Source organism: Periplaneta americana, chromosome 3 (assembly GCF_040183065.1).
Source record: "Periplaneta americana isolate PAMFEO1 chromosome 3, P.americana_PAMFEO1_priV1, whole genome shotgun sequence".
Taxonomy (NCBI): domain Eukaryota; kingdom Metazoa; phylum Arthropoda; class Insecta; order Blattodea; family Blattidae; genus Periplaneta; species Periplaneta americana.
In genome coordinates, this window is record NC_091119.1 from 118,916,768 (window position 1) to 118,935,038 (window position 18,271).

The 18,271-nt window shown below is 36.1% G+C and overlaps 2 protein-coding genes across 4 annotated transcripts in view; one reads left to right on the forward strand and one right to left on the reverse strand.

Annotated features, from left to right (window-relative positions):
• The window catches only part of GPHR (golgi pH regulator), a 72,610-nt gene extending 67,821 nt beyond the window's left edge, over positions 1–4,789 (reverse strand). The window contains exons 1-2 of the mRNA XM_069821418.1: positions 4,602–4,789; positions 4,340–4,503 (exon numbers count right to left, since the gene is read on the reverse strand). Coding sequence (XP_069677519.1) covers positions 4,340–4,503; positions 4,602–4,643 — 206 coding nt within the window. The 5' untranslated portion in view covers positions 4,644–4,789. The remainder of the gene's footprint in view (positions 1–4,339; positions 4,504–4,601) is intronic.
• Positions 4,790–5,007: 218 nt separating this feature from the next.
• The window catches only part of LOC138696444 (lys-63-specific deubiquitinase BRCC36-like), a 48,866-nt gene continuing 35,602 nt past the window's right edge, over positions 5,008–18,271 (forward strand). For all 3 annotated transcript variants that reach the window (XR_011331382.1, XM_069821420.1, XM_069821419.1), the window contains exons 1-4: positions 5,008–5,256; positions 8,115–8,322; positions 15,604–15,692; positions 15,791–15,922. Coding sequence is in view for 2 of the 3 variants with exons in the window: in XM_069821420.1 (XP_069677521.1) it covers positions 5,152–5,256; positions 8,115–8,322; positions 15,604–15,692; positions 15,791–15,922 (534 nt within the window). In the remaining variant the exon portion in view is untranslated. The remainder of the gene's footprint in view (positions 5,257–8,114; positions 8,323–15,603; positions 15,693–15,790; positions 15,923–18,271) is intronic.

Sequence of the window (18,271 nt, forward strand, 5' to 3'; positions counted from 1 at the left end):
ATCGTCCTTCAGTGGCTTAAGGAGGGAAAGCTGGTGATCAACAAGATCTCCCAGCTAGGTCCAGTGGACCCGTCGACCAACAGCAGGTGTGATCCTCCAGACATTCTGGGGGTTGTGTGCGAATGAAGTAGCCACCAAAACGTTAAAATATGGTGTTCACTTAACTCGGCTACAACTTGCCATTTCCAACCTGCATAGAATTGGAATATATGAATCCCCTATCTGCCCATTGTGCAACTCAGACCAAGAGATGGATTCAGAACACCTCAAAATCTGTACTTCAGTGGCTGGCCATGATAATATTTTTGAAAAGTATTCGAGTGCAAGAGGTCAAATGATTTTATTGTCAAACGCCTGGCATTAGAAAACAACAACAACTTTTTGCGCACAAACGACTCAGAAGAGACTGATTGCTGGCAGTACTTTTCAAGAAACATTTTGAATGTTTGATTTTCTGTTTTCCAGAATGGAATGTTGGCTGCTATAATGGCATGACATAAGTCACTGTAAAACTGATTATTTTTGCTGGATTCTTCAGATGATTGTGTCAAAAAAGTTCGCTTAATTTTAGATTTTTGTTCGGCATTTGCCTTTTTAATGCTTCTTATGTGTGCTGAATTAAATGGAACTTTATCACTCGAAACCTAAAATAAAAAAAGCTCCTATTTAGAGTGCAGATAATAAACTATTTCATAATTAATTCAGATAATCTGAAAATAATAGGCCTATCATGTTTGATATTAGATTACTTTAATATTAGGCCCAAGGCATTCATCTAATAACGTCGTAAAAACAAATAGTAACTCATAAAGTCAAAAAGTAACTTAACTACGAAAAAGTAAAAGATAACAATTAGGGTAATCTCTTTGTTACATGCTTGGCAGAACATAATTTTTTTCATCTGTCGAAAAGTTCGGAAATTCTTGAAGATACTGCCTTAATACGACCTGCTTTGGAACTCACTACTGTCTTATACGACTTGCTTTGGAACTCACTACTTTTGTCATTGTCACCCCTGCACTGACATTTCAACTAAAGATACTGAATTTCGAAATAAGAGAGAGAGGGCGAGGGAAGTAGGGAGGGGAAGAGAGAGGGGGGTCATTGTTTTTTTTTAATTGGGTTATTTTACGACGCTTTATCAACATCTAGGTTATTTGGCGTCTGAAAGAAATGAAGATGATAATGCCAGTGAAATGAGTCCGAGGTCCAGCACCGAAAGTTACCCAGCATTTGCTCGTATTGGGTTGAGGGAAAACCCCGGAAAAACCTCAACCAGATAACTTGCCCCGACCGGGATTCGAACCCGGACCACCTGGTTTCGCAGCCAGACGCGCTGACCATTACTCCACAGGTGTGGACGTCATTGTTGTAGTTCTTACAATGTAGAACAGGATTTTTTAAATAGCACTTCATAAACAGGATGGAAAAAAAAAATTAAATTTTCGCTGTCTAGTTTGAGATTGGCAAAAATAGGTAAAAAGATGCTGTTTTAGGCACTCTCAAATAACATTTTTTAAGCATAAATGTTCAAGAAATGAGTAAATACTAAGTCCCAAAGCTAATAAGCAGGGAACGGATTTATATGGACTAAAAATATATGAAATATGTAAATATATATGTAGTTATTTTTACCAAAATATGGAATTAAATATGGATTTTTACCAAAATATGGAATTAAATATGGACTTAAAATTATAAAAAAATGACTATGTACGTTAAATATTGGTACATTTTAATCAAACTAAACAAAAAATATAATGGACGTACCTTATCTTCCAATGTAGTTTCAACAAAACACAATTTTTATTGTCTGTTACCATAACAATAGGTTACAAACATTTCTTTCAAGTGCTGAAAAGTGAATCTTCTTCTATTGTCTCTGAGGATAGATTTATACTGACTAAAAGAGCGTTCGACGTCACAAGAAGTAACTGGTACATAATTCAATTTCACAATGTCTGCTGGGGATAAGTCCAAGTTAATCTTCACTGTTGATTCACCACTCATCACAGCAACAACCTTTTGTAGTTCTTCATATCCAGGGTTTTTTGAAAGTACAGTGTCCACCTTAGCTCTTACTGCATCTGCAACTTTACCTCTACCACGATTCAGTTGTTCCACAGTACTATTTATAATTTCAAAACTTTCAGATAGTGAAAGGTGCCTATTTTGGAGACTTTTGAGCGTTTTTATGATGCATGAAAATGTATGCTGAATGTGAGCTAAGTCATTCTTCACACTTATGTCACAGGTAACTGTTTTCGCAGTATCAATTGAGACTGCATCTTCAGAGTCCAATGCAAGGAGAACATTGTTAATAGAGTCTATATGTTCGGCATAATATTCAACTGCTTCTAGCCATGTACCCCATCTAGTTAAAATTGGCTTTGGTGGCAATGGAATTTCAGGGTACATTTCTTTCAACACGTTAACTCTACTGGGAGCTTTGAGAAATACTTTTTTCACTGATGAAATCAACAAATCTACTTTAGGGAAATTGTCTCTGACCACTTCTGCCACACGATGAAATGCATGCGCCACACAAGTAAAATGAGTCAATTTAGGATATACAACAGATAATGCTTGTCCAGCTTTGACCATATAAGGGGCAGCATCGCTAATAAAGAATAACACATTATCGTACATAATACCCTTTGGCCACAGGATACCCATAGCTTCGTTGAACAGTTTAACTATAGTTTTGTTATTGCACTTTTCTAGAACATCACAATGTAAAAGAATTCGTTCAGAATATTGTTCACTTAACAAACCGATAACTACATTACCAACAAATCTACCTTCTTTGTCGGGAGTCTCATCAATGGAAACCCAAATTGAACTATCTTTAATTTCATCTCTTATCTTCTGTATTGTCTCATCGTAGATGGATGGAGCATACGTCTTCCTAAGTGTTGACTCATCCGGGATTGTATGTTGAGTATATTTTTCAAGGAATTCCCTGAAGACCTTATTCTTTAGTTTGTAGAGAGGAATATCAGCAGAGATGAGAGAACGGCACAGGTCGATGTTAAACTCAGATCTTACATTCGATGTTGTTGGTTGTGTTAAAAACAATTGTCTCTGCTTGGAATTTAGTTGTTTGTTGGCCTGATGTTTACTAGTTGTAATGTGTTGTTGCACCAGGAACTTTTGTGTAGATGATACTGCACACTGACACAAATTACAAAATAATATTTTATTGTCAGTTGATAAACCATCTTCTTTAAATTCTGAAATGTAACTTGTTAGTTTTGATTTTAAATTGACTGAATGACGTACTTTTGGCATATTTACCGTCTTTATAGTATGATTTACAAAACTGAACCTATGTGTACTCTGACTGGCATTTAACTGTTGAGCTGCACAACTGAAGTCTGTTAAAAATTTTAAATTAAATTAATACAGTTTTGTAACCTACTTTCCCATTGTTGATAGGACTGCTAATTTTCAAATAACTCTGATGTTAAAGGGATTACTGAACATGTGTTTAAATCTCTATTGTTGAAATGTATTTTTAAAAGTTAATGGAATTTTGTTTTGTTTTATTGTTAAACCTAATATAATATGGACTGTTTTATATGAAATATGGAAAATATATGGAAATTAACGAAAATATGTACTAAACTCTAAAATATGGAAAAATATGGAAAATAAAAGTAGGATTTTTCAACCCTACACATTGTGAAACATAAAGATAATGCAAAATATAAATTATATTAGCTTTATAAGTAAATATGTATTTACATATAAATCCTTTCCCTGCTAATAAGTTATCAAGAGAAAAATAGGGTTTTTCCTAAAGAACCGCGGTTTACAAATGATCATTCTAATTTTTTTCGGTAATTTATTAGAAAACGTTGGTCGATATGATGGACATCATCGAGGATCAGTGACAGGTTAAGTTTGGTTCAGGCTCTTGGTATGCCTACCAAAAAACATATATGCAAGGCATACTAAAAACCTCAACAAACATAACCTGTCACTGATTCTCTCCGTCATATTGACCAAAGTTTTCTACCAAATTACCTTTTTGTCTTTGTTAATTTCTGGTTAGTGTCTACTACTCATTCTTTTATTTGACGATCGAAGGCTATTTAGAGTTGTGAAATAATATAGCACATTTATTACACTATACAAATGTCGAGAAACCGAGATGTCTGGAGAAAAATTGTCTCAAAGCAGCTCCGCCCATTACAAATTTCACAAGCCTTGCTGAGAATCGAACCCTTATTTCTTTCGTGAAAGGTCATAGTGACTAGTAATAGTGAGCACTAACGGCTCGATACAACATATTTAATTGCAAAGAATGGCTGACTGTGTGAAAAGTTTTGCTTACCTCGAATCCAATACTCCAAGAATCTCGAAAATTATAAGTTCAAACATGGTACATGATAAAGAAAAGGTGACTGAAAATATAAGTTGCACTAATCTATGATGGACTTCATAATCTCGAAACAATTTTTTCACAAAAAATACCCAACCGCCTACAAAGAAAAACACCTGAAAAGAACAATGTTAATTAAAATCACTGCATATATTAACAATATATGACAATGTCACCAAAAATAGACATTCGCAACAATAATGTGTCTACGTGCCTGAGTTACAAGAATAACTAGACAATCTTCTATGAAACCCATTATTATTATTAATATGATAAACTGTAAATATGTCCACACATTCTAATATCATAAACCTGATCAAGAGATCAATGTTTCGCTTTCATTATTTCTTTTTTCGTACACGATCGTCAACACCATTCATACAACACAAACGTATCTTCTTTTCTTGTGCCCGGTTGGCTTCTGTTCGAACAGAACTGCAACTATGTAAATGGGTCGCAGGTCGCAAAGTATTTTTAAAATTTCAGGGCTTTACCTATATTCCAAATATATAAAATCGATAAAATTGATACTTTTATGTATTGAAAACTTTATTTGGAAATATATATCACAAATGAGTGTATTTTACAGCAAATGTTCAATTCTGAGAATAACTTCATATATTGGCCAACATGAAAAATGTTATCTGACCAGCTGATCAGTCATCAGTGTAGTATAGTAGTGTGTCGTCGTGTGGATCAATGTGGCTCTACTTTGTAGTAGTAACTTTTTAATAGTATTAAATAAGTTATATAAATTACTAATCATGGCCCTGTCTTGTGTATATATGACAGCAGATGTATACATGGTTTGTTTGCAACATGCGTTATCAACAGAGAAAGAAGAGGTTATGGGTCTTCTTATTGGGGAGGTTATTATTATTATTATTATTATTATTATTATTATTATTATTATTATCATTATCATCATCATCATCATCATCTTCTCATAAATCAACAAGAGAATGTTTTAATAATTATAATTATTAAATGTAATTGAAGTTGATATAGGCCTAGGATTGAAATTATTACATATTAGCTCACATAATAACCTAATACGTGTTCATATGACTCCTACCAAACTAGGCCTGTTGCTTTCATGTGAATTTAATTATGGGATCTTCAAATTCATAGGGGAAGGTTTCCTACATCGCACGAGTTCTAAATTTTTATTCTTTTATTTTTTTTTTTTTCAGGAGAAGAATGAATGTGTGCAAATTCTATCTTCAGAATCCAATTGCCTAGGGTTTTTTTTTTAAATTTGATACTATTTTTTTTTAATATGTGATTTGATGAAATTTAATTCTTTTACAATCATTTAATTAATAGCTTGCAAATGGGACGATATAAGGGACCAGTTTCAAAAATCGCACTATAGGCCTAGTTATTTTAAATGGAAAATAGCAGACTAAGAGTTTCAAACATAGTTTGAGTTACGTGTTTTACTTCATAATACAAACTACAAAAACTACACTGAAATTGCAACAGCTTTCATTTTTCAAGTATTCATTTGCTACAGAAGTTGCATATAAAACATCCTTTGCCGCCTTTATTAACATTGGCACACGCTTCATGAGCCCACTTAGCACCTTAGCACACACAGAACACGATCATATCTTCTACATAAGTGGTATCACAAAAAGCAGTACCAGATGTCCTTTGTAACACTGACGATAACATTTTCAGAAGAAAACCGTTGTTTTTTTAGATCTAGTTATTCCTTTCCTTTCTTTGTTTCCTTCTATAGTCTTTGCTTTTGCACTGGTTTCTTGATTTTGAGAATGCTGTCCTGCTTGCTTCTGCTTTTGTTTTTCTAGGTTCATTTTGTATGGACTGTACGTAATTATAGGAGCCTTTTGAGCTCCTTTGTTTTTTCTTTTCATGTAAGAGGTAGAAGATTTAGGGACTGGGCTTATTTGCTCAATTGCAAAAACAAGAGTTGAGCTTTTAATTGGAACAATTTGCTGACTGTTCACTGGGATAGTGTCTTTCCTTACTGCATTTTGGGGAATGACCTGCAGTTCATCAAAGAAATGGACATCATTCTCATCATTTCCAAGTTGCTCTGAATCAGCATTTAAATTGTCACTTGCAGTAAAATCGGAAGCAGAAAAAACATTGTGATCTACTGGCCATATACCAGTGGCTCTAAAGCCACTTGCAGCATTCTTCACTGATGCAGCATTTGCATGTGCTTTGCCAAGCAGAGCTGCAACCTCAAGCTGTGATACTGTTCTTCCAGGATTGCTGCGCAACCACTTTTTCGTTGATTCATTGTAGTAAGTTTCAAGAGGATTAAATATTGAAACATCTAAAGGTTGTAATCTGTTGTGTGTCAAGGTAATTGCAGAATTATAACACTATTCTCACAGGCTAGTTTGATTGCTTCCAGATTTTTGGAATGTGTTGTATGTCTGTCGAGAAGGAGTACCTTCCTTTCAACTGATGGTCTTACATGTGCGATGAAATGCTTCAACCATTGTACAAATAAACCAGAGTTAATATAACCTGTATCTGAAACCTCTACCAAGCTACCAGGTGGTGCACCATTTGCTAGAGCAGGATGATTGCGCACACTCTTGAAAATAATCATTGGTGGAACAAAATTGCCGGCTGCATTTGTGCAAGCCATAAGAGTGGTATTTACTCCTCTTTCCCCGCTAGCCACTGTTCCTATTTGATGTTTCTCTTTACGAGCAATGATTTTTCCCTCCTTTTGACTGAACTGTGCTATAGCCTGACTCATCAACATTATTAATAGTCAGAGCATCAGATTTGTTTTTGTCAACCAATTCTTCTAGAATCAAAGAAATTACTTATATTGGCTCTATTAAACCTTTGCTGCGGACAATGGAAATGTTTTCTGCTTGACGCAAACTGAGGTTGGGATGCCGTGACATAAAATTATAGTATCACTTTTTCCCAGCTGATTTGATTTACTTATTACACGCACGCACACGCACGCGCGCGCGCGCGCACACACACACACACACACACACACACGAGTTGCCTCTAATGGCTGAAAGTGAGATCAGGTAAAATGATGACTCTATACAATTTAGAAATTATTTTCGATTATTTTAGTATCTTAGACCTTACTGGTACTCTTGAATAATGACTGTTTTATTCTTGGCAAATCCAAGTTATAACTGAGGATAATATTCCTTGCATTATGTTAAGTTAATAACAGATTCCTAACAGGCAGTAAATTGTGATTTAAACTTGGAAAAATAACCTAATTAATATTAAGGGAACTTGGAGTAGACTGTCATTCATACTGTCACTATAACATGAGAATAACAATATAAGTAAATTTAGTCCTCCTATCTCATGAATTTAAGACGATAGTGATTCCCTCTTTATTTGCAAGAAGTAAACCTTAGGATTGTCCACTTCTGCTTCGGCATGTGGACGTGAGGTCAGCACCTTGGTCATGGTCCTTCATGGGCTGTTATGCCTCGGATTAAATTAATTAATTTACGCCTTAGGATATCATGGTGAAGGAGTCTGATAACTTGTATTTACATTACCTTCGATGTGTTCAGAGTAACACTCACTATATTTTTATTACTAACAGTAGTCCTAATAGTTTATTTAGTTACTGATAGATACTTAATTTTTGTTTCAAGGATCACCTTGCAATATGATCAGTATTTATGATAAGATAACTTTTTTTTATTTATTTTTTATATTTATCACAGCTACTATAAAAATTGTTTCTTTATTTCAGATTGATTCCAAAAAAGTTGCTCATATTTCTGCTGTAATTATGCTGAGGCGGTCAGATAAGCGAAAGGATCGTGTTGAAATTTCACCAGAACAATTAACAAATGCAGCTATCCAAGCAGATAAACTAACCCATGAACTTGGCCAGCCCATGAGAGTACTGGGATGGTATCATTCACATCCCCACATCACAGTTTGGCCTTCTCACGTTGGTAAGTTGTTTCTACAGTGAATTCCAGTAAACGTTCCAGTAATTCTGTCTGCTGACCAATGGCAAGTCACCCCCACTATCACAGCTTCTTGCATCTGCATACTCACTGCGCTTCACCAGATTAAAACTTACGTGCTATTTGATATTAATAAATGAAATAAGTTTTCGAAATTGGTCCTATCCTGTTTTATGACTAATCACTGAAGATGCCAATTCTACTGCTCTGTGTCTCACGAGTTCGTGTTCCCTTATTTGCATGGCTTGTGAATTCCATTATACTTAGCTTATTTCATCACTCCTGACTGGTGTTTATGTAATTCTGGTATAAGCTTTTTGTGTATGTGCAAAGAGAGAGGGAATGAGAGAAACTGCAGCATGATTGGTAAATCTCCGTCCCTCAAAATTAGAGGATTTGTAGACTGTCCTTGAAAAATAGCAATAAATGCACACTGTAACTCAGCTAAGATGAAGTGCAGTTTATTACAGTGTGTTGTGTTTTACATTGGTTACATATTCAGTGTGTGAACATGTACATATTTTGAAAACATGCATACAGAAAAAGAAATCATGTGGCAGAACAAGAGAAAACTTTAGACATAAATTTCCTGGTCGCCCAGTTCCATGGAGAAAAACAATACTAAATTTAGTAAATGTTTAATGAAACAGGTTCATGAAATGAAGTGATGTGAGTTATGTATTACACAAGATAGGAATACTTCCAGCAGACTGTGTGAAGGGCGAGCACTGAATGTCATTAATATAACATAATACGTAAGTTTTAATCTGGCAGAGCACTATATATTCGTAATCTGAAACTCACTGTACCAGTACCAGTAGTTAAGTTACACTGAAGTTCCGTATTTCATAATGTGTGATTTATTTTTAATTTTTATACCGTTTTAAATACCGGTAAGCATGATTCAAGTTAACTGGAATGTGAATTACATGTTTTAACATGATACCATCCACACCTGTGAAGTAACAGCGCATCTGATCACGAAACCACGTGGCCCGGGTTCGAATCCCGGTCGGGGCAAGTTACCCGGATGAGGTTTTTACCGGGGTTTTTCCTCAACCCAATATGAGCAAATGCTAGGTTACTTTCTGTGCTGGACCCCAGACTCATTTAACCGGCATTATCATCTTCATTACATTCAGACGCTACATAAATACAGAGTCGTAAAATAACCCAATAAAAAAAAACATGGTACCATTAATATTGTAATAGTAAAAGTATAACATATCTTTATGCCTAATTTAAATGTTTCTCATGATTTTGCGTAAAAACATGAAATAAAATGGAAACAAAGTGCTTGACAATGCTACACTATATGTATCATATTAATCTACACCAGCGTTGTCAGACAGAGACTAAACGGAGCAGAGCGCTCCACTATGACTCGTTGCGTGCTCCTGTGTTTCCACAGACATAAGCAAGTTCATGCTCCGACTGCACTCTCTAGCTCCACAACCGGTTTTGGAGCTTACAACTCTGACACTACTGATCTACACAGTCAACAATCAACAGCAAATGAGGATAATCAGCGTTCAGACACTGACAGAGCAATATAAGGTTGTAGCTGCACACATAGGTGCGTTCATCTTAAATGAAAACATATAGTTGTGAATAGTGTTTAATGTTATTGATCGAGGTCCGCAGTAGGAACTAAGAAATTTGGAGCGCTTGGAAGTGCTTTGGATAGTATGAGCAATATATGTATGTATCGAGCAGGAATCAGAATTCAATGCAAGAAGTTGTGAAGTAGTTAGGAACCAGAGCTCTTTGGTTATGATGAGGAATTAGTATGACAACAGGAATACTTACTTACTTACTTACTTACAAATGGCTTTTAAGGAACCCGAAGGTTCATTGCCGCCCTCACATAAGCCTGCCATCGATCCCTATCCTGTGCAAGATTAATCCAGTCTCTATCATCATATCCCACCTCCCTCAAATCCATTTTAATATTATCCTCCCATCTACGTCTCGGCCTCCCCAAAGGTCTTTTTCCCTCCGGTCTCCCAACTAACACTCTATATGCATTTCTGGATTCGCCCATACATGCTACATGCCCTGCCCATCGCAAACATTTGGATTTAATGTTCCTAATTATGTCAGGTGAAGAATACAATGTGTGAAGTTCTGCGTTGTGTAACTTTCTCCATTCTCCTGTAACTTCATCCCTCTTAGCCCCAAATACTTTCCTAAGCACCTTATTCTCAAACACCCTTAACCTATGTTCCTCTCTCAGAGTGTGAGTCCAAGTTTCACAACCATAAAGAACAACCGGTAATATAACTGTTTTATAAATTCTAAGACAATAGGAATACTATTGACAGTATTACTTATAATTAGTGGTGTAGAACTAAACCTAGGGCTGACAAATGGAGCAGAGGCACCGCTACTAAAATCAATCCATAAAGAAATGAAAGAAGTATTTAAAGAAATGTTGGATGAAATCAAACAGAACTTCAATGATTTGAACTGCACTATGAGTGTACTAAAGCAAGAAATAGTAAACAATATGGAGAACATGAAGAAAGTACAACAAGAAAACAATCAACAGCAGATTGAGATGAAAAAAATCTAAGGAAGAAAAACTTATTTTCGACATGAATGAAGACTGATGTAAAAATGCAGTATAACATTTGTAATTAGTAAGTTATCTATGCAATGAGATATTAGGTCAGAATTGAATGATCGTCATAATTGGAAAAGCCTTCGGAATAGGAAGGGGAAGAAATGTCCGAGATTAGTCAAATTTATGAATTTGAGTATGAAACAATGTATCTTCAATCACTTGAATAATCTTAGAAGCATGGGATTAAGGATTTATCAGGATTACAGTTTTGTAACAAACAAAAGGATGATATTAATATCATTTTTAAAAGAAGCAAGATCAAAAGAAGAGTTCACAGTCTTAGCAAATGATAAAATAAAGATAAATGGGAACCTGTATATTTTGGAATATTGTCAGAAGAATTTCAAATCATAGGAAACCTGGATTAGAAATGACCCAAGAGGAAGGCATATTTCTTCCCCTAACAGATTGAGTTCTAAGCAACTGGAAGGGAAAATCTGCAAAGTGGTTTGAGAAGGCATTGAACGGTTCATCAGCAGAGTAAAGTAAGATCAAGAGAAATGCAGACATCAGTGAGAGGCAGTCAGCCGACGAAAGAGGCTGACAACCAGAGACAATTGGATAGGAGATGCGAGGAAAACATGCATAAGGAGACGAGTGAAGATACTTCAGAAAGAAGTTTGAATGAAGAAACGGTGTCATCTCCTATTTGGAGTCTGCTGACATTAACGTAATAGAAAGAACCTGAAAAGTTACAACTTTAGAAGCTGGTACCTGAGTGGGAGAGAATATACTAACAATTAGAAATTTAACCTGGGCAATTAGGTAATTAAGTGTGTGTTTTATTAATATAGAAGGAATTATGAAGAAAATCAATAACAAGGATTTAAACAGATCACAGTATCTTAGGTTTAGCAGAAACATGGCTGAATGTTAATAGTAATTAACGATTTTACATGCTTGTACAAGATCACTTCCAAAAAAAGTTATGGGTGGGAGGAATCCAGGAGGAGTAGCATTTATAATAAATAAGTACTTGGAAGGAAGAAAATAAGAATAACTTTTCGAATATTTAAAATAAGTTGAGTGAATTAATGCTTGTATGAATTACAGTAATAAAGGGAAAAAACATAGGAAAAGCAATGAGAGTATTATATAAGAATGTTTAAAGAGCAAATTGGAACAATCTGACGTATTCAAGTAGGGTTGACTGATGTACGGTTTTACTAGGAACAGTATGGAAATTTTCATTTTTTAACATGAAGCATGAAGACATAGAGCATAGGATATAGGACATTTTATTTATTTTTTATTCGTTAGGTAGATATACGGTGTAATAGTTGTTAGATAAATTGGACTACCTCTTTATACGTTTTATTCTTAATGGATTTCATGCCCCTTGAAGAAAAACTCAGTTTTGCCGTGCTTTTTATAAGACAGTATTATGTATATAATAAGAAAGGGTTGAGAATTGCACACTGAAGTGAAAAATATTAACTTGTAGTCAGTTAAATCTGCATTGAGTATATTTCCGTTAAGGGAAAATTAATTTACCTTAAACTTGATAGTTTAAAAAATAAAGTACATTAATCATTGTGATATAAGATTATGTACCAATATGGAAAGTAAAGAACTGTTCAGAACAAAAGGTGAATTAATAGAAAGTCAATTATTGACCTGTTGATTTACTGTGATGTCGAAAGTTGAATATCGATCCATGTATTCCCATTTCTCCTGAATGGCAACTCTATACTCAAGTAAAGCAAGTACTAAGCAGAAAACTTATTCGTAGATCCTGAATACAGAGCAAGCAAAAGACAATATAAAATGTTATTAGGCTGGTGCACGTTGATTAATCTAGTATGGAGATGATCTCATATTCTTCACATTAAAATTGACTAATGGTGAAGGCTAAAAAGTGTAAATAAGGTTGTGCTTTTACGAATGTGAAATCTATATTAGGTCTAATCATAATAATGCAAAAATTAAGGAAAGGACTGGAATAATCTTATGTGTGTAGTGGAGTTATGTATGACTACCCACAAAAGACTTAAAGGGGTCTAGATTCATTTTCCGGGCTGAGAGGCCGTGGTCCATTGGTTGGTTTTATACCAGACGTTTCGTCTGCAACTGCGGCAGACATCTTCAGTGGAGTGGTATCCGAGGTCGCAAAACTCTTCTCGCTGTACCTGAGGCAACTGATCCTGTGGCTGGTTGTGCGGGCGTATTTATAGTGCAACTAGTGAGCCGAGGCCTGTTGTCGCTGCGGTCTGCGCCGCTTTGTTCGCTGCTCCTGTTCTGGGTTCCGTCCTTTTGTTGTAGTGGCTTCTTATCTGTTCTGTTTATGTCCAGGTACCAACACTTGTTTAGCTTTATGCCTTCTTCCTTGCGATTAAAGTTGTTGTCATGTTTATAGATTTCGATTGCTTCTCTATGTAGACGGGAGAAGAAGTGCGTCATTGTGCTCAAGATGTCCGTGTCCTTGAATCGTATGTTGTGATTGCCCTCTTGATAGGCATGTGCTGCCACTGCCGATTTGTCGATCTGTCCTAGGCGGCAATTCCTATTGTGTTCTGTCAGTCTCGTCCTGACGCTCCACTGTGTTGTACCGATGTAGACCTTCCCACACGAACACGGAATCCTGTAAACTCCGGCGGACAGCAGCTTATCTCGTTTGTCCTTGGATGACCTCAGCATGCTCCGGAGTTGCTTAGTCGGCAGGAAGGTCGTTTCCACTTCATGTCGTTTCAGTACCCTGCTGATACGGTCTGTCACATTCTTTAAATACGGTAGGAAGACCGTGCCCTTCTTAGTCGCTTGTTCTTGTGACTGCATAGACAGTGTTACTCTGGGTCGTATGGCTCTCTTTATCTCCGGCCTTGAGTAGCCATTGACCATGAGTGCTGTCGATACATGGCTCAGCTCCCGTTGGATGTGTTGTGGCTCGGCTACCCGCCTGGTCCTGTTGATTAGAGTTTTCATCATGGCTTGTTTCTGGCCGGGATGATGATTCGAGGTCTTATGCAGATATCTGTCTGTGTGGGTCGGCTTCCTGTAGACATCATGACCTAGGGTGCCATCTGTCCTCCTTTGTACCATAACGTCCAAGAAGGGTAACCTGCCGTCCTTCTCCGTTTCCATAGTAGACTGTACTTGCATATGGAAGCTATTCAACTGACTCAGGAAATCCATCAATGATCGTTCACCATGGGGCCAGATTACGAACGTATCATCGACGTATCTAAACCAGCATGATGGCTTAAGTGTCGCGGCTTCGAGGATCGACTCTTCAAGAAACTCCATATAGAAGTTGGCTATCATCGGACTTAGCGGGCTCCCCATGGCTACACCATCCAGCTGTTCATAGAATTCATAATTCCATTGGAAATAAGTTGTGGTCAGAACCTGGTGAAACAGGTCCACTACATCTTGTGGGCAGAACTTGTGTAGCAGCTCCAGTGTGTCCTTGACCGGTACTTTAGTAAACAATGACACCATATCAAAGCTTACAAGTAAGTCTTCAGGCCGCGTTCTCAACATCTTGATTTTTTCTATGAAGTGGGTCGAGTCTCTGATGTAAGAACTCTTCTTTCCTACGTGTTGTTTCAATTGGTTGCTGAGGTATTATGAGCTGGAAAAATACCTCAGCAACCAATTGAAATATACTATAAATACGCCTGCACAACCAGCCACAGGATCAGTTGCCTCAGGTACGGCGAGAAGAGTTTTGCGACCTTGGATACCACTCCACTGAAGATGTCTGCCGCAGTTGCAGACGAAATGTCTGGTATAAAACCAACCAATGGACCAAGGCCTCTCAGCCCGGAAAATGAATCTAGATCTATAGACTCTGGCCGTGAAAGCCCACACTACAAAACTTAAAGGGGTGTTATAAAATGTAGTAAAGAAGCTTCTGTAATAAGATTGATATAATATAAATTACATTAAAACAGATACTAAGAAAAGAACTGTAATAAATTAAGTTGTAGTTATCAAGGTTTATTAGCAGAAGTCAAAAGTGTGTTAAAGTGTTGAAAAATGAGTTAAAACCTGTTACAGTGTAGTAAAGTGTGGTATAAGGAACTTGGATCTTGGGAACAGATACGAAGGAAAGGACTGAAGAACTAACTGTGATAGCAAATTACAGGATCATATTACAAAAATAATAAAAGGAACAATAGTTAAGACTTAAATTGAAGCTTAAATTGAAATAATAAAGCAGTGCAGGTACTAATGATAGGTCAGATAAAATTAGACTACACTAATGCAGTTGAGAAGATAATGTTAATAAAAATTCTATTTTAAGATGTTATTCTTAATATGTAATAAGGATAATAAGATGTTAATGTAAATGATAGTTATGTATGACCTGAATACAGAGATGTGAAGGTCCAGCATAACTTTTACAAATATGTATTGATGTTCATTAAATATCAATATCAGTCTAAATTAGAGAGATACATACCGTCGAGCTGGGTGACTTTGTGCCATTCGCGCATTTCATAAAAAGACATAAGGAAGTAGTCTTTAAAACTGTCACAAGGTTTTAAAGTCTACTAAACGTAAGGAAGTAGACTTTAAAACCTTGTCACGGTCTTAAAGAATACTTCATCACGTTTTTCGCGAATGGCACAAAGTCACCCCTCGCGACGGTATTTAAAGTGATCATTATAATAAGAGATGTTTAATGTTCTTTTCAGACGTGAGGACACAGGCTATGTATCAAATGATGGATGAGTGTTTTGTAGGTATAATATTTTCAGTGTTTACAGAAGATAAAGCCACAAAAGTAAGTTTTAAATACTATTCTGATAAAAATCATTACTGGTTTTAGAATTTTTGGCTTTTGATCTTCATGGAATAACTGTTAATATTTTATGTTAAAAGGAACAACAGGTACAAGTTACATGTTTTCAATCAACTAACCAGAGTCCGGAAGGAGAAGCCCCACAATTTATTCGTCTAGAAGTACCTTTGCATATCAAACCAACTGAAAATCTCTCCAAGCTTTGCTTAGAGGTCAGTATGTATTGCATAAAGAGACAGCTTTATTGAGTCAATACCAGTACTTAATATACAAGTTAATTCCTTTTCTTCATCGTCCCAATTACCTCCCACATGAACACCATTATTTCCTTCAGTGTGTCTGTTCTTTTGCCAGAATTCATTAATTCATTCATAGTTTCTGCCTTCCTCATAGTCTCTGCATATGATCCATCTTAATATTGTCTCTCATATATCTTCTTCTGCCCCGAACTTTTCTCCCATTCACACCATTCCTTCCACTGATCCTTCACTGGGCAGTTTCTTTTTAACCAGTGATCCAGCCAATTTCTTTTTCTCTTTCTGATCAGTTTCAGCATTATTCTTTCTTCACCCACTCTTACTGGCACAGCTTCATTTTTTATTCTGTCTGTCCATTTTACACACTCCATTTTTTCTCCATGTCCACACTTCAAATGTTTCCAGTCATTTCTCTTCACTCCATTGTAATGTCCATGTTTCTGCCCCGTACAGTGCCTCACTCTAAACTAAGTACTTCACTAGTCTCTACCTTAGTTCCCTGCCACCCTCTGAGTTTAAAATTAATAAAAAATGAAAGTATGTTTTATTTAACGACGCTCGCAACTGCCGAGATTATATCAGCATTGCTGGTGTGCTGGAATTTTGTCCCACAGAAGTTTTTTTACATGCCAGTAAATCTACTGACATGAGCCTGTTGTATTTAAGCACACTTAAATGCCATTGATCTGGGCCAGGATCGAACACGCAACCTCGGACACTCTACCGACTGCACCACTCAGGCCAACAAGATTAATAAAAATAGTAACTGAGCAGTACTACTAAAGAAAAAAAATGTGATAGCTGTACTTTTGATATTAAAATATTGTACTTTTTAAACAATAAGAAATAAAAAGACGAGCTAGTTAATGACTTTTCTAAAATGAAAGCAAGGAGTTACTCTTTGCCACATTAGTGGTGAGTACCTATTTTAAACAAAAGTTTTCCATTTTTTTCTTTTCTTTTTGTTAATTAAAATTAAAATTTCGTTATAAATAAAACTGTGTGTGTCCATTTGTTCGCACCTACGTAATATTAACAGCTAGTGCATGTCAATTACGCATCATATAACTAGGATAATGAATTAAAACTAGGCCTATGTGTGAAAATTGAATGAGTACTATAAAGTGGAAAAACTTGATCATAAACCGAAAAAGAAATTAAACCATGATATCACACCTATTTGTGACTTAAAATAATAAAAATACTTCAGAAGTGAGAGAAAAAAAAAAAAGAACTTTAAAAATGTAAGGTCTTACCAAAAAATTCTTACTCCCCTCTCCCTCTCCATGCAAAAGTGAAATGACGTCCCTTCTTAGCTCTTTTTCCAAAGGTCTGCAGAAAATGCTTCTTTTTCTATTAAAAGCTTCCTTTGCCATTGCTATCTTCCTTTTGACTTTCTGGCAGTAGCTCATGTAACTACTTATAATATACCCCAACCCAAGTATTTGAAGCTGTCCGCTTGTTCCAATGCCACATTTCGAATTCACACGTTTACCTTATTTATTTTTCTTCTGATAATCATGGTCTTCATTTTGTTTGCATTTAATTTCATCCCATACTGTTCGCAGCTGTCTTTAATTCCAGTACGATATTCCTTAGTATAATTTCCTCTTCTGCTAACAATGCCATATCATCAGCAAATCTTATGAACTTCATTCTTTTTCCTCCATCACTCCTCCCATATTCTGAAAAAAAGTTCTTCACTAAATTCTCCAAGTAGATGTTAAAAAGGGTAGGTGATGAAGGACATCTTTGTCATACCCCTCTCCCTATATCACTTCTCTCTGACATTTTTCCTCCTATCCTGACTTTGACTCATTTGTTAGAATTGTGCACCAGATGTACCGGTATACTACTGAATTTGGTCCATTTATACCTTAAAAAATGGATATTGCAACACAGTGAATGGTTTGAAATTAAAAGCAAACAAAATGAAGACTATGATTCAGAAGAAAAATAAAGAAGGTAAACATGCGAATTCGAAATGTGGCATTGGAATAAGTGGACAGCTTCAAATACTTGGGTTGGGGATGTTATTCTCCATCTCTGTTGTCATTCTGCGTGATCCTGTGTGCACCTTCATTTAATAACTGTTGCCATAGACTTTCTTTCAGAAAGCGTGGCCTCACACAAACCAATGGTGTGACCTCCTCAAACTGTGGTAGTTGCTGATACAGCATTCTTTTCTTCGTATTTTTTGGCATATATGATACAGAACACTTCTTTCCACTCACCAAGTGTGAAGATTGCCTCCCTGTATTCTCTTTATTGAGGGTGGTTTATCTGCTATACACTAAGTAAGGC